We start from the raw sequence: 17,879 nt of genomic DNA on the forward strand, positions 1-17,879 counted from the left end.
GAGCGAGGCCAGGTAAATAAAAAAAAAACAATAATGGAAAACGTAAGTATTCCTTGCAACACATCCTCGCACATCTCTGGTGGAAACGCTGCTTTATTCGGGAGACGTGAGCAAGATCAATCCTACAGGATGTAGTTAGTTGAGGCTACTATATAAGTGAGATTAACGTTATATTTTTAAAGCACCTGGGCGACCAAGCTTTGCTCGGTCTAAAACTCGATAATAAGCGTTTTCTCAGAGGTAAGACCAAGCTAGATCGATTTGTCATCCCCGAAATCCCATATATCATCTCAAATATTACATGATATGATTATTATATGATTGTTAACAATTCATTGTCAATTAAAGAGAGTGTTGAGTTGATGCTGCTCACGACTTACTTACAGTTTACCTATCCTACTACTTTGCTGGGTGATTCGGGACCCAGTGTGTAGGATTAAATTGATCGCAAAATATAAAAAGTTAAAATAGAATTGGTTTTTTCCATGGATTGTTTCGTAAAATAGGCTTCAGCTCATATCAATTAATTAAAATGGCTCAATGTGAAAGTTTCGTGTGGGACGGGATTAAATTAAGACTGGCCCTATTACGAAGTATAAAATACGAACTTCGTATCTTGCCGTCCCGTTGACGCTTCTATGATTTAATACTAGTGAGAGAGACGGCACGATACAAACTTCGATTTTCGAATATCGTAGTATCCCCCCTAGCAGAACTCTGTTCTGTTCTGAGAAGGGACAGCTGCCATTTGTTTAATTATGCTGACGAAATATAAGCAACGTCAGTTTTTGGTTGTGACTCCATCCGTCTTGTATACTGTTAAATTCTGTGGACTTATTCCTGAACTTTATCCTTTACAAGCGGGATCGCTAGCAAAAACCATCAAATCTGTAAATTAAATTGAATTTAAAAAAATATAGCTCCATCGTTAGTTACTATCGATGATTCCATCAATACCTTGGTTGGAAAAGATTCGGTTGGCCACCGTTCGGTATCAAATCTATTAGTTGAATTAAAATTACGTGATTTTACTAAATTGTCTTCTTTGATTTTACTAAAAATTCTAACGCGATTCCATTTAGGTTTTTATTTAACGTGAAACTGACCGTGATTGACCTCTATCCCACCCCATGTTAAGTGCAGATGAAGCCAAAGGTGTATCTCACTGGTTCAGTAACAGCCTATTCACTCTAGCCTTGAAGAGCCCCAGATTGTTGTATAAAGAATCTCTGTACAAAATTTTCATTCTCTAGATTGAGAGGTACAAAGGACGTGTCCAGGATAATGCTTACATACATCGCGGTTCCTTGTAAATATCGGAATAAAAATTACCTTGTATTTATGTCCAAAGAATCAGCTATATAATACCGAATTCTTACTGAATCGAACCAACCTTTTCGGCATTTTAATTACTTTTTGTTAGCTTTTTGTCGGCAAAATAGTTTTTTAAAGTGTAAAATGTAAAACATAAAACCTACATAAAAATCTAAAAAGGACATATTAATGACAGCGTTCCTCAGAGACTCAACAATTAATGTCAGCTGGTATCTACTTATAGGGCCTTCAATATAGTACTAGCTGTTAGCTTAATTCGTCGTTGTTTATTCCCTTCAGCTGCTGATTACAGCAGGTCACGAAAGAGTAGTCTAGTTACTTTAATAATTCAGTTTGTTCACATTGTTTTTTTTTGTATTTTTACTAATTGGATGTTACAGATCGCGTAGTTTTGGACAATCGGGGTCGGAGGGGTTTGAACTTTGAGTTTTTTTATGACGCACGTCCTAGTGCCTACCGATTCGTATAGATGCACGTTTTAACTATCTACCCGCAATTTATGCAAAAACGGTATCATGCATTTAGCTTTGTTTGTAGTTATTGTAAGTTACAAATTCTTAAATCGGAAAATAATTTAAATTTGGTCATCATCATCATCATCATCGTCAGCCGGAAGACGTCCACTGCTGAACAAAGGCCTCCCCCTTAGAACGCCACACTGAACGACAACTCGCCACTTGCATCCACCGGTTTCCCGCAACTCTCACGATGTCGTCAGTCCACCTGGCGGGAGGCCTGCCAACGCTTCGTCTTCCTGCTTGTGGTCGCCATTCGAGGACTTTTCTCCTCCAACGGTTATCTGTTCTTCGAGCGATGTGGCCCGCCCATTGCCACTTCAACCTGCATAAGGGTATTTTTCCAGCTATGTCGGTGACTAGTTCTTCGACGAATTTCCGTATTCCGGATTCTATCGCGTAAAGAAACTCCAAGCATAGCTCTCTCTATAGCTCGTTGCGTGACTTTAAGCCTCTCTAAAAGGCTAACAGTCAAGGACCACGTCTCAGCGCCATAAGTCATCACAAATCGTCATAAATGTGTAGGCATTAAACAGGTACTTAACGTAACTGTTAAGTAGATTAAAACAAAATAAATCAGCATAGCAATTTAACGGTGCGTGACGAAGGATATAACAACAATTGAATAATTGATGTAATTATTTATCTTATTTTCATTTCATATAATGAAATTTATCAACGTAACCTATTTTTATTGTTATTAATTCGATTTGATGTACTTTGGGTTAGTTTACGTTAGGTTTATTTCTAGGTAAGGCTGTGAAGCTCCTATCATTTGAAATTATATCAAATGTTGTTATACCATACCATGGTAAAAAAATATATTCAATCTGGACTGATGTTTTGTATCTGTACCTAATCTGAATTGTGTATGTTTAAAGTACCAAATAAAAGTTTTATCTATCTTTTTATTTTTACATATGATAGAGTTATAAACATTTAAAATTTAAGATTAGACAGAGAAAGTAAGTGTGTAACGCCATACTTACTGCATAGAGAAAACCGATAAAAATTTGATTGAAATATATATATTTTTTTCTTTATTTTTCTTCAACAAACATTGACTGTATATTTATATTTTCATAATATATTATAGGATATGGCTAATCCAGGTCTAGTTTAAATCCCAAAAATTAATGAAATTTCTTAACTCAATATTGTATTCTAAGCGGCAGGAAGGGCAGGCAAATTAACTGCATGAATAATTGAATATTATATTTATGTAAAATACGCGCAGCTGCTCTCCGTGCGACGTCCTGATGCCAGTTCGCAGAGCAGCATGACATTTGTACTACTTTCATTAAACAGAGCTCCGAAACTCTTGAATTTACGTATCATTCAATTACAGAAATTAGAGGGTTTATTATGTTGACATTTTAGAGCACTTGCTACTTATACTTCGTTTTTTTAGCATTAGAAAAAGGGTAGGTAAACAATCTTGACAAGTATTTTTATTGAAAAACGTTTTGAAAAAAAAAAACCAATAACTATTACTTATTATACCAAAATAATGCAATGATCATTATGTCCTTGCTATTTAAATTGTTACATATTTGCTGTGGCATATTTTTCAAAAGTGTTTTTCAATAAAAATACACGTCAAGATCGCTTACCTTCTTACTGATGCTAAAAAAATTAAGTATTATACCAGTTGATTCTTAGACTAGTTGCTTCTTAGACCACTTGTTACTTAGACCAATTGCTAATTGGTATAAGTTGTTAGTTTTCAAAAATCCAGTTGGTATGTGGATCCAGTGGCTTTTGCCGTCATTCAGTTAAAAAATTCTAGGAAACGAAATAAGAGAGGTAATAGTAGATGGACGATGACAGTGCAAACCCCACAAGGATTGTTGTTGTTTTTTAAATAAATATGGATAAATCCATTGGGGGAAAATTTTGCCAGTGTCTAGTTGGTTTTGTCGTTGTACGGTAAAAGAATCTAGAAAACGAAATACGAGACGTAATGGTGGGTGGACCATGACAGTGCAAACTCCAAAAGGATCATGTTTGATCTAAAAACGCTTGGAGGTATAGTTGCACTAGAATACTATTAAATGTCAATGTCAGCTAAGAATACTGGCGATCAATAATCAGAGACCGGGAGTCTCCTCCATTTGTCATATTAAACATTCATGGATAACTGAAAGAGCGACAGCTTTATAAAGTTTAAGGAGCTGTTTAGAATTGTCAATGTTCTTGGGAAGCTAAGGGCCTGTTTCATCACTCATTGGTCAATTTTATTTGACAGATACCTATACGTGATGTCGTCTGTTTTTATTGGGGCAAAATAAACAGAGACAGTATCACAGATACAATGCAACAACACAGAAGCTCAACGTCTCTAATTTTTCTCTCTTCTTCTATTTATGTTTTACTGTGTCTTGTTGTGTGTTTTTTATTTCAATAAATGTTGTGAGTTTAAGTTAGATATCTGTCACTAAAAAAATATTAAGATGTGTTGGATTAGACCACAGGTGCTACTTAGCATTCTTTTAAAAATACGGATAAGTGAAATTAAATCCCATATAATCTGTCTTATCAAAGCATAGTATGATTATAACGAGCTCTCAAAATAAATAAAAAACCGGATTAAGCACCGATCGTTATAAATATTTATAAATAAACATTACTAATAACATTTATTCTTACAAGGAACGAATAAAGCGGAAATATTATTAGGTGCTTAAAAGATAAATCTTTCGAGAACTACATTATGAATTAAAATTATACTAACGACTCAGCTTCTCAAATTGTTCAACTTATTCTCTCATGTGCAACTCGAAGAGATAATTCAGAAGACCCTAAAATCTAATACGTATCGGCGGTAAAACTAGTAGGGGTGACGGCACGTTTTTAAAACTTCGGAAATTGGCAAATATCTGTGGGAAGACCCGAAAATTTGACAAACCTAACTTAATCGTTTACGAGAATTACCGAATGCATGCATAAATGCACCAACATTGCCACCAACTTATCCACCGCCTATCTCTAAATACACCTAATATAGGTCATTGAAACATTTAAAGTATTTCCGTCGACCTACTACTGTAGAGACTAAATCTAGCGTATCTGCTAACTTGGAAGGCTCTTCAGAGGCCAAATACAGCGTTTGTTTGTTCCCATTGACTTACTAATTCGATCAAAGTTTGACGGTGCTAAGTCTAACTTTATTAAACTTAGCTATTCTAAATAAATAAGTCGAAGTGCATTATTAGTCTCTTTCAAAATTTTATTCTTAGTAAACGTTTTCACGTTTGTTATCTGTTGAATAAGTCACACTTTTTTTGATTACTGTCATTAAATACAAAATTAAATGAAAGATCGCCCGTCGATATAATACCGTTTAAATTTAATATTGAAAAAATGAAATTAGGCTGAAAAATAATCAAAATTTATTTTCATCATAAATTAAAAAAGAGGCGTGATTTATGTATATAATTACATTTTATTTTTTATTATTTGTGATATACTTTATAAAACCCGATATATTTTAAATGTCAAGTTATTAAAATTAAAGCAAGTACACAAAGGTCAGACATATACACAAATTTAATTTTTAATTTAATTTAATTTGTCAGATTGCTTTGGATAATAATTAGAACCTTCGTGGACACATTTTTGTAGAAGTGGCAGAAGATTCCGCTACAGTCTTATGATATGATTATCTGGTAGAAGTAAACAGTCGAAACGAGGAGGACACGTGTGGGAAAATCACTGAAAACGTCATGAGAATTCGTTGAGAATTCGTAAAAAAAATGTATACGTAACGCTCGATTTATGGCCATGCTACACTTCCAAAAAACTCAGAAAATAATGCCTATAAAGGATCATTAAACGTACTGCGTTGAAACAATCCGCGCAATCCAAAATATCTACATTGTACCTTACTACCTACATTCTGTACAGCATGAGGATACCGGGTATCGGGAGTTACGAAAACAAACAAAGCGTACACAAATGTAGGGAATATCATACGTAACACACATTATATGAAAGTCGACCGAAGTAAAAATTGAGTGCTAGCAAACGATTCAGAATGGTTTTCCCGATAATGAGGTACAAGTAGACACGTTGTTAACTAACGGGTGGGCCTTTGTTTGAAACATAGCTAGTCAATTATTTATTTGTCTGTAACTGTCTGTGAGAAATTAGCTCTATTGTTAGACGAAAATGGATGAATAAAGAAAGATATCCCGATTGTTTGTGCCGTCAGGATTGTTCTTAGCATTCGTTTCACAACGCGTTTCGATTCCATTTACAGAACCTTATATTTTGTGACAAATCAGTACTGTCTTAGGAAGAAATGAATAGAATCAGCTTACTCTTTAAAATTGCCGTCTGTTTTAAGACGAGGTAATAGATTTTTTGTTAATTTTCTTTTAGACATTGTAAACTAGGTACCTACACAGTAGGTATATAAATCAAATTGTAATAAATATGTTACTTTACATGATGTATTCAAGGGAATTAGGATAGAAAAATACGATTAGTGAAAAAAAATCCCGACAGGCAGTTTTATGAGCTCTAAAATAGAGCCTGAAAGAACTTTATTATGCTGATTATTTCAGATATTTACCAGGATTTATACAACAAAATTTTCAGGAACGGAATTATTGTTCAATGTTTATCTAGAAAACTGGGGTAAATTATTTTATTTAGTTGCTTACTTTACTTTATATTTTTTATTTTATATTTTTGCGTCCCATTAATACGATTTTGTTGGACGGAGCTAGCATGAAAATATTTTCGGACTCGTCTTAACAAGGATAACTTAAAGCCATTGCTGCTATTACACATTAGTCTGCCTGTATTTTTTCCATCACTAATTTTCCATTTAAAATAATAGCTTTCCAGCACTTAAAAATTATTGGAACTACAGCAACATTATTAAAATTTCCGAAAGACATTCTCACCTTTGCCCTGGACTCTTGCATTCGCTGCTAGCATTGTTGCTGGAGTCGTCATCTTCTTCCCTCGAAGTAGCTGCAGACAGGACCCTAGAGGAACCAGCGTTGATTTCACTTCCATCGTTGTCTTCGCCTTCTGATGTTCGGGAGTTGCCTTCTTCTGCCTGAGAACAAATGAGATGGTACTTTATTACTTGAGAAGCAAAAAATACAAGTGACTATTTAAAGACGGAGCAGAGAAAAAACATTTGATACTTTTAGTGGAGAATTAAACGTAACTCTGTAAAATTGATTAATTAATCGGATTTTGACTGTAGAAAATGTATTTCTGCTTCGTTTTTAATGGTTAGAGTCCATAGTAGATAATACGCTTATAAAATGTTATGAAATTAATTCGGAATATTTCAACAATTTGTTTGGTAAAATCCGAAAGAACACTCAACAAAGATTTTTCTGTAAGTATTCTATCAAAACGAGATATCAGTTCTAAGGAACTGAGTGAATATCGACCAATGAAAATTCATCATCTTAAACATGTTACATTTTCCCATTTGGAAATCAATCATATTTAATGCATAAAAAAACCTTTAATATTTTAACAAAGTTGTTAAAGCGAAGTTACCTAACCAATGGCGGTAATGTGCCGCATTAAATAATTTAATACCATCGTGTGCAAGCGTTAACGTTAGACGATGCAAGCAAAATGCTATCTCACTTTTATGCTTAAGTCTTTCACGTAAAAGACGGATAGAATTTAGCTCGCTAGTCGCTACATGTTCCGCTTATTGACATTTTCATCGTAGACACAGGCCTGTTATTTGGTACGGTCGTTTATTCATTCGTTTGGGTGAAACTTAGTTTAACGTGTATATAATCCAATAATCCAATTAAGAGCATTCAACAAAAGGCGGACGATTTTCAGTGGCATGCAAATTTACTGGTGTTCGGGAACATGCAATGTTGATTTAAATTTTGTTTGAGGTGAGCATGCTTTATTTTGTTCTTAACAACATTTACGCCATTTAGATGACAATTTACTCTGATGAGGTAGAATGGCAATTTACTCTACCTTTATTAGTGTGTCACTTCTGTTTAATGTTTTATTTAAATTTTCGTTAATTTACCTGGACTGGTATTTATGATACCGCAATAATTTACTCCAATAGTAGTTGCTTATGACATTTTAACTTGAAATAACCCTATTAACTTTAGTGTACAGAGAAGACTTGAGAAGTTCACGTACAAACATCATGATCCAATTTAGATTTTTTTGGAAATTTAATAACGTACCTAGTGTATTACAGAATAGACCAGCTTCGTAAAAGTATACTGAGTCCGCCAGCCATATTATCAAAAAAAGTTGGACACGTATCCCGTTAAAGTTTCGTGTAATATCACGCCTTGATACCTACACTTTTTACTGATACGTGAAGTAACGGCACAAACCCCAGCCCCCAAAATATTGAATTTATATTTGTATATTTTTGTTTTGAACAAAAGAAAAACACTTTTCCGAAATTTTATATAATCTAACTGACGAACTAATTATAATATTTTTTATTAACCTCGGATGCATATTACTCAATGGCGTCGAATTCGTAATAAGTAAATTAATTACAGCCCTGAATCTGTGCAGTAAAATTACACTGATATAAAGACGTTTGATGCCGGATACAAGAACTTGGAGAGTAAATTAGTTAGTAATTATAATTAACAATCGCTAATGCCGCCTCCACATGCTTGGCAAACAACGGCAAACAGCGAACACCAACGCCTGTGTTTGCCCGTTTTTGTTCGTGTTTGCCAGTGATCGGTGTCGGTGTCGGTTATTGTGCACAAATCAAAGGGTACTCGACAAACCTTGTACGATTTCTGTGAATTTTAATCATCCACCAACGTTTTGATTTCCTTTTTTTTCATTTAATTTCATTTTGCTTTCTTTATAATAAAAATAGGTCAACTCGGAAGTAATCGCTGCCACAACAAGCTCGTCGTCCGCCATGTTTGCCAATTCGGCCATGTTCGCCAAGCCTGGGGATGCCGTGTTTGTGTTGGGTGATTGTGGTCAGTGTTTGGCAAGTGTTGGGTATTTGTGGCAAAAACCAAGCATGTGGAGGCGGTATAACGAACTACCTTCCTAATTAATTTCGTAATTCATACCACTTCAAAATTGGTCTGAGCTGAAATGAACCAAGGTTAGTCTTTAATTATAATTATGACAATTTAAATATCTGTATTAAAAAAATATTCTTAACCAACCAATAATATATAAGTAACTTACCTGAATTCGTATAAGTGGAATAGTTTCTTCAATATTTCTGCTATACATATTCTTGATTTCAGTCAAGTTTCATTGAATGTGCCTAACTTCTACTAGTAAAAAAATTTCAGTTCACTTGAATTTACATTGAGAGTAAAATTATACTGTCATTAAGTTTCCGAAGCGTGACATGATAACTACCTACTTAAATAAAGGTAAATAATTGCTATATTTAGTCTTTGCAACTAAACTATTCACAGAATTAATGAATTTCGTTAAAATGGTAGCTGTAAAATCGATTTAATATAATATCGTATGACTTAAAAATTACCAATCTAAACTAGGGTATGATTCACATATTTTTGCGACTTTCATTTACAGTTTCGCTAATAATGTGTTTTCAAAAATAATCACAGAGTGCTAACAAGGACACACGCAGCGTTAAGACATATCATTTTATTATATGAGTGTAGTTTTGTAGGACAATGACACTCAATATAATTGCAGAGACACGTGTCGTCGCGTGGAAGCAGTAACACATAAGTACTAACAACTGTTGCAAAATTGATCATAAAAAGATTTAGCTTTGGTATTTTCTTAGTAAGTTCATTCATTAAGTTGCAGTTCCTACTTTAGGGTCTTGTCCATACTTCTTCTAATATCCCACTAATCCCACTTATATTACGAGTATAAATGCGAAAGTTTGTAAGTCTGTTTGTTTGTTCAAAACCGCTAAACTGATTTAGATGAAATTCGGCACAGAGATAGTTTGAGTTACTGGGAAGGACATAGGCTAGTTTTTATCCCGGAAAATTTCATAGTTCCAGCGGGATAGTGAAAATCGAATTCTACGCGGACCGAGTCGCGGGTAACAGGCAGTATAATAAATGCGAAAGTTTGTAAGTCTGTTTGTTTGTTACTTCATCACGTCTAAACCGCTGAACCGATTTAGATGAAATTCGGTATACAGATAGTTTGAGTCTCGGGTAAGGACATAGGATAGTTTTTATCCCGGAAAATTTCATAGTGAAAACCGAATTCTACGTGGACGGAGTCGCGGGTAACAGCTAGTTATTGTATAAAAGATCAATCAATTATGTCCGATAAAGAATTTCCAACCGTCAATCTTTCAGTGGAAGAGTATTTTATTAAAAGATGACAGAGACTGAGGTTTTTACTAAAAATAGACAAAAGCCGCAAACTTTTAATTAAAAAAAAAACTGGTCCGTTCCATAGGAGACCACAGAGCTGGCTCTTTCCTCGGTCCTACCTGCATTGCTATACAACGAGCCAGGGTAGCTCCATGGCCATAAGGCTGCTTTTTAAAAAAATATTTTGTTAATTTTTGTATAATTAGTTAAATAGTGTGTATAAAGAAATGTCCGTTAAATCAATAATCCACAGTCAAACTATTAAGGTAAATGGAGAGCTCAAAATCTTTCCTAAAATCCGTGTTGTTCACGTCACGAAGTCCTAACTAAACTATGCCGGATAAGCTTATTTTGGCACCACAGATCGAGATAGACGAAAAGAGCGCTTCAAACTGTATGAGAACCTAGCGTCTCGAATTGTTTGTACCTACGATGACGTCACGAGTGAGATTTAGTGATGGGAAATCAAGAACGCACGGTATCGATATTCAAAGGCGTGCGGAACCGATTCAAAGGGGTGCCGCCCCGACTCACGCGGCGGCTTTTTCAAAGCGCATCGCGCATTTAGGTCGGACGAAACTTTGACCGTGGATCAAACATAAAAAACAGTGATTTCGTAATTTAGACCTTTTTCTATAGGTACTGAATTACTGAGTTTTGGGTATTTTGAGAATTTGACGTTTTCATCTTGAGACATTTTTGTGTCAAGTTAGTTTGAGTTTTAGACATTTTGGGAAATAGTTGAAATGAAAATTAGTCAAAACATGATAAAGTCAATTTGAATTATAGTTATATCAAGAATACGTTATTTTAAGAAGTAGGTGTATGTGTTTTGACATTGCGACGTACTACAAACTTGGTATTATGCTATTTAGTTGTAGCGAACCGGTAGCAATCTTTGTACACGCAAGGTAGGTAAACTCTTACGGTCTATCTCGATATAAGGTCTGTGTTCGGCACGTATAATCATTTTTCACGGTCCTGTGTTTTTTTGCTGACATAACACAAGCGTTTTATTACAGCACATTTTAATCCGAGCATTTTGTTACTTCTCGTACAAGACCCGCAAAACGTGATGATGTGTATGTGAGCGGATTTGTAAGTACCATCGAATAATTGAACGAAGAACCTTTTCGCAAAAAACGTCATGGTGACTTCGCATTGCTTGACGAGGAAAAACACTATGACGTTTATTATGAGAACGTGCTACGATGGATCATGATTTAAATAGTTTCATAGTACCTATGTAAAACGATAAGGCATAGATATATGCGACCCATTGCCTCAAACAACCGAAAATGACTAGATCTAATTGTCCGCCCCTGACTTTAGTTTCTTGTTAGTTTTTCACTCAAATAGGCGAAAGAGCGAGATAAATATCAATGCAGTAATTTGACAAGGAAGTCGAAGCAGGAAGGAAATCAATTTACAGTCTGCAGCTGGGACTTTTGTGATTTGATGTTGTGTCGAATACAAGGCGTCGAAAGATTAATTCATCAGCCGTAGGTAAATTCAAATAACTGAAAGGAAAAATGGTGACAGATATTTTGATTTTTCGTTTCATGAATACAGTTCCGAAGTTATAATTTGAGACGGTAGGTATTTGTATGGACTAGCGTATCTTTACATTTTTATGATCAAATTTCAAATCACTTATTCAGTAAATAGGCCGCAATGGGCACTTTTACACGTCATTTAAAACTAAACATGTACCTAACTATATCTACGTTCAGTGGAAGTGTAGAATGTTTTCACAGTCATAAATATAAAATCCATTATTGCTTAACTGTGTAACCCTCACAATATTTGTACGCGTTAAATATTTGTGCAGTACGCTAATGTTTATATGATTAACAGAATCGGAATTAGTTTGTACGAGAATTTGATTGCAATCAAGCGGTTAAAGCGTAACGTAGGTACCTACATAATGATAAGTAAATGTTAAAAACACTTTGGTTGCTACGAGCACAAATTCAACGTCATTTATTGTAAATTAATTACAAACAAAAAACGTAAGAGCCCGTTCACACGGAGACCTCCGATTCTTTGCAGAAACTGTTTTTTGTAGTATCCGATTTAGTGGCAATAGTATTTCAATGCACGCGTTCGTTCCTGCAAAATGTGTTATACGATTTTGCGACCGCATCAGTCCGGTCGTTCGATAAAATGCTGGATCCGATTTAATGGCCACAGTATTTCAATAATTGCATTCACACAAGCACGGAACAAGATTCCTGCAGAAAACCTGATCGAGAACGGAAGATCCTACAAAACCTGTGACAAAACTTGTCATAAAAAAAAATACGAAGAGGGTATAAATCCTGTGATTTCTGTAGAAGGGAAGGTGTTCGAACGGGTTCGTAAATATAAATATCTGAGCACATGGGCACATGGGTAGATGAAAACTGGGACAGTGACTCGAAAAGATAAAAACCCGCATTGAATAACATGAAAAAGGTACTTTGGAGTCGCAGCCTCAAAATATCTTTGCGCATTCGTCTACTCCAATGTTATACATGGCCCATACTTCTATACGGATGCGAGGCCTGGACCCTTAGAGAGCAACTCAGGAAACGTGTGGAAGCATTCAAAATGTGGGCATATAAACGCATGTTGGCCATAAGCTGGACGCATTAAGTGACCAATGTTGAGGTCCTACGTCGATGCAGACCATCAAAAGAAGAAAGGTTGCCTACCTAGGTTATGCGCTTAGGCATTCCAGATAAGCTTCTTCAATTGATGATTATGGGCAAAGTGGCAGAAAGAAGAGCTATTGGACGTATCCGGGAATCGACCGGAACCGCAAGTGACGTGAAGCTTTTCAACCTCGCCGAAGACCGGGAGAAATATGCGGAGCTGACTGCCAGCCTTCACTGGTTGGAGACGCTCTAGAAGAAGAAGAAAGAAAAACACAGAACGTGACAAATACATAGAATAAAACCTACAATTAAAAATACAAATACACCAGAAAAAAATCTTGCCTGCGTGTATTAAATTTCTATAAAATTAAGAAATACAAGTACATATTGTGTAAATATCTAGAACTGCTAAAGTTAGAAGAGTTTTTCTAGATTTTTTGTAGAATTACTCAAATGTTTCGGACATATTATTTAAAAATATATTCCATTGAATAGGTAGACGCAGAACTCTATCTCGTTAAATATTTTGTACGTTATGTAGAATAAAAATATTCAATGAACAGTAATTTTTTATTGAAATACACTTCAAAGAAAATTTAATTTCGTGAGCAACATACAAATTAATGAATTCACAAGAGAGCCTTTTATCAGAAACGTTAGGCTATTGCCTACAGCCTCTGGCCACACTTTACTGATCGACAAATGTCGTGTTAATAAAGTCTGACTTGTTTATGAACAACATTGTTCATTCCCGGACGATGATTTGAGCGTTTAAACCGTCTCATTTTTTGTACACTTTTCTGTAAAAACGACCGAATATTCTGGTATATTTTATTAGTTATCTGGTGGTGAAATAGGTACTACAGGAACTCTAACAAATGATCGAAAACGTCATCAAAATCTACAGCCAATTCGTAAAAATTTGACCAGAAAATGAGGCGGTTGTAAAGCTTGAATAATCGTCCCCTGTGTCATAGCACGGATCAGATTGCAAGTTTACTAACTTCATCGAGTTACCACCCGGAGACAATTATAGCTCATTATCCACTCCGTAGCGTACAACAGAATAGGTAACTTTTTACGAGGATATAATACTAAATATTTTCTGAATGTCCATTTATTCTGCTCTATCGAAAGCCCCACAAAGATTGACAGACAGCGGAAGAACTTGTAATAAAACTTCGTTCGTGCGTATCCGTAGGGATTGACTATTTTTAGGTTTCATAAGAAGAGGAGAGTGGGGGGAGCAGGGAGGGACAGTTTTTCCCTCCCAATTTTTTTTACTGCTTTTTGACAGTACCTACATGTCATAGGTGACAGGTTTTGAAATAGGACGGATCATATCTTACCGTGGGCTAAGAGACCTAATGTGAGTGCAGCTCTCTACAGCCAACTACGAACTGTGTGAAAGGCAAGGGAAAACTTCACACTATTTTCCCTAGGAAGTCGCCATGAAGGTTCACTGCTGATCCTCAACTGACGAGCACGATCATTCTGTCAAGAGTGTAGCGACTGAGAAGAGAGATACTGTTCATACAGTTAGTTCATATTCATTTATTCATACAAAGTCATGCTCACTACAATTCTTAGATGTTAGTTTTACAATATGGTAGGTCATGACACCCTGTTAGGGTATAGAATGTCAATCTATTCAAATATTTACTTATAATTATTTATGGCACATTGGTATACGTGTGGGTGGGCATTGGTATAAATAAAATCAAGGTAGTTTTGGAGGACATTGGTATACCTTATGGATGAATTATTTAATGTCGAAACAATTTATGTTAAATAATGTCAATTTCCTTAATTTTTTTTTATTGCTTTATGTGGCCCTGTTAGGGCATTGCAATATTTAAAATAGTATTAGCATTATTATTTTTATCATCATAGTGGTAATGTAGTACCGGTCCCCCCTAATCATCATCATCATCATCATCATCATCATCATCATCATCAGCCTATAGCAGTCCACTGCTGGACATAGGCCTCCCCCAAAGAGCGCCATTGCACCCTGTCCTCGGCTAGACGCATCCAGCTTCTACCAGCAGCCTTAATCATCGGCTGGTGTATATTCCGTACTCAAAGAGAGCGTAGTATTAAGGCTTCACTTCTGTCCGTTTGTCTGTCACGGGTACGTCACAGGGCTGTATTTTCAGAACCGTAACAGGTAGACCCTTAAAATTATATTGAATGTTATGGCTGTTTTAACAACATCAAAAAGGTAAGAAATTTGAAGAAGGTGTACCTACTAGAAAAATGTTTATTCCGGCATTCTCTGCTCAATATTAGTAATGTCCATTGTATGGTGGAACGGAATACTCAGCGCGATTCCGACTCGAACTTGGCTTATGCTTTGGTACCCCTGTCACTCTAAAGGATGAGTAGATGATTACGCCGGGTTTCCACTGAGCGAGCCGCCTCGTGGCAAGTTCATGAGGCATGGTTTTGTTCGACACAGGGCTCAAAATCTCACCGAAAATGGCTGGCGCTAGGCGGCTCGCTCAGTGGAGATCCGGCTTAAGGGAAACGGATATACAATTCCTAGTAGATACGAGTTCGGACGCATGTTTATTATTTGATAAGGTCTTGAACGAAGGATTTCCGTCATGGCCCATGGAGATTACCAACGTTGTGCAAAGAAGCGTGGCGTGTGAGGAAATTACCGAATGAACATATCCTACTAATACTCTTATTATAAATGCGATACCTTTTTCGGGTATAGTTATGTTTGCTGACGACACGTCTTTACTGTTCAAGGTTAGTAGAAAATATACCGACTTTATTGAATCCAATGAAACCCTGTCTGTGATATCCGCATGGTTTGCTTCCAATAATTTGTTACTAAACCCTAAGAAAACCAAATGTATTAAATTCTCGTTGATAAATTCATCTAACTCGAATTCATTTTCTAATATAAAGTTAAATGGTCAAACTATTGAATTTGTACAATTAACAGTATTTTTAGGAATAACGCTCGATTCTAAACTACAGCGGGGACCTCACGTCACAGCAAACGCGGGTAGATTGAGCTCTGATGCTTTTGCTGTTTGGAAAATACGGCAGCTAACCGATGTGGCGACGGCATGGTTGGTGTATAGTGTATTTTGCTTACTTTAATAGCATTATTTCATACAGCCTTATTTTATGGAGATCTGCTGCAGACATTGAGTCAATTTTTATCTTACAAAACAGAAAAATTAGAGCAATTTATAATTTGAAGACGCGTGAATCTTTAAGATCTTTTTTTAAGGAAACAGGTATCCTTACCCTGCCGTCGCTTTATGTTTTTGAAATAATCATGTATGTAAGGAAGAATCTATGTGATTTTCCCACTAACGTCGATAAGCCAAAGGCGACTAGAAACACAGGGAGGCTTAAAGTTCCATCTTACAGACTGCCTAAAACCAAAAAGTCGTTTCTGGGAAGTTGCATACGTTTTTATAATAAAATTCCAAAAAATATTACAAATGAAACGGATACGAAATTCAGATCTATTGTCAAGAAGACATACCTAAGGCGTATTATAAAGTTAATGATTATATCATGAACAGGGATATTTGGAAATAATTCCGATCCGCATTTGTATATATATCATTTAAAAATATTGTAAATCTGTTTAAAAAAATATACCTGGTTGATTTTCTTGCCGGATTCTTGTCAACAGAGGTTTTTCCGAACCAGTGGTAGATTTTTTTTTTGACATTCATATGTGCTTATTATAGCCTAAATTTTAGTAAAAATGTTTTGACTTCGACTTTGACCTTGATAGTTTGTAAGTAGGTATTTGTGAGTGCAAGTTTGTAACTTCACACTAAAACGGCTGGAAGGATTTGGTATGTGGATATAGTAGATAACTGCTGGGCCCGCGTGGGATCATCCCAGGTCCTTCTTTCTAAAAGAAGACCTAGCAAATTATACACGTTTCAAAAATTCCTAAATGTCAACTTGTTCAACTAACTACGACGATATTGCTGAATGTTACTGTAGATACAGCAAACCGTATGAAAATGAGGTCACGTCTCAGTTTGCCCTCAAGTCTTTTTTCTGCATGAAATTTATGCGATCCGTGTGTCTGTCTATTGATTAGGTTCGACAGACGCAGTTCATTCGTTCGAATGAATATTTTTGTCTCCTTCAGCTCACTGTCTCTTTCTTAAGTAATAGAACACCAAAAGGTTTTCAATAATAAGCTCATAATCACACCCGAAAAAGCTTTAAATATTCAAATTAATTAAATGTTGATTATTATATTCCGAAAATTATGATTTAATTAAGTTTTTGGCCTCATTGTACAAAAAAATTACCAACGCCGAACAAATTTTATATAACTATTAAATATGCATATGATTTTAGTAAAAGTACCTTTATATTGTTTGCTAGTTAAATGCGTTCATGTTGTTTTACGCAAAAGAGACAAATTTAAGAATGTCCTTTGAAATTGAAATTCAGAAACAAACAAATGATTTATTCAAAAAAATTTAGACAGTTGGACACTCCAAAATAAACAGGTAGTGAGTGCAGCTGTTAGTGCATCTTATACTAATAATTAATTTCCATAATCAATGAAACACGTGGTATAGAAAACACCCTTTTAATTCAAATCAGAAATTAAGGGTTAGTTTTAGTTTAATTTTAATTTTTGTATTTAGTTCTTTTTTAAAATTTAAATCATTTTAAGTTATTGTTAGAAAGTTATGTTTAATGAATGAAATTAAATCGCTATCACATTACCATAAACCCTACGAAAGTAAACAGCGGGTAATCCGAAAACAAAATTAGGATCTCTTTCATAATTGCGCCGCGCCGGTCCCGGTCGTGACGTAATCTGCCTTGATCCGTTTGAAGTGGCTGACTGCAGCGGCGACGGATTTAATGATGAAAAAAAAAACGTCACAACACTGGATGGTTTTGCACTCGTTTGCGAAACAATGGAAAAAAAAGGAAAAGAATATTTTCAAAGTTAATTTAGTAGTCTGTACATGGTCCATGGTCTGTCTGTAAATTCGGTCTAGCCAGCCATATTAGAGCCCACAATAGGCGTCTTAATTCATAGAGGATAGTTTTGTGGG

At 35.5% G+C, this 17,879-nt stretch overlaps 1 protein-coding gene across 11 annotated transcripts in view; it reads right to left on the bottom strand.

Moving 5' to 3' along the window:
• Nucleotides 1–17,879, bottom strand: part of Cngl (Cyclic nucleotide-gated ion channel-like) — a 489,773-nt gene that overhangs the window by 56,053 nt on the left and 415,841 nt on the right. For 10 of the 11 annotated variants that reach the window (XM_074092452.1, XM_074092447.1, XM_074092444.1 and 7 more), the window contains one exon: nucleotides 6,764–6,921. In XM_074092452.1, coding sequence (XP_073948553.1) covers nucleotides 6,764–6,921 — 158 coding nt within the window. Of the gene's footprint in view, nucleotides 1–6,763; nucleotides 6,922–9,038; nucleotides 9,131–17,879 lie in introns of all 11 variants that reach the window. The other variant, XM_074092445.1, reaches the window with a different exon arrangement.

The sequence above is a fragment of the Choristoneura fumiferana genome, chromosome 9, assembly GCF_025370935.1.
Source record: "Choristoneura fumiferana chromosome 9, NRCan_CFum_1, whole genome shotgun sequence".
In the NCBI taxonomy this organism is placed as follows: Eukaryota; Metazoa; Arthropoda; class Insecta; order Lepidoptera; family Tortricidae; genus Choristoneura; species Choristoneura fumiferana.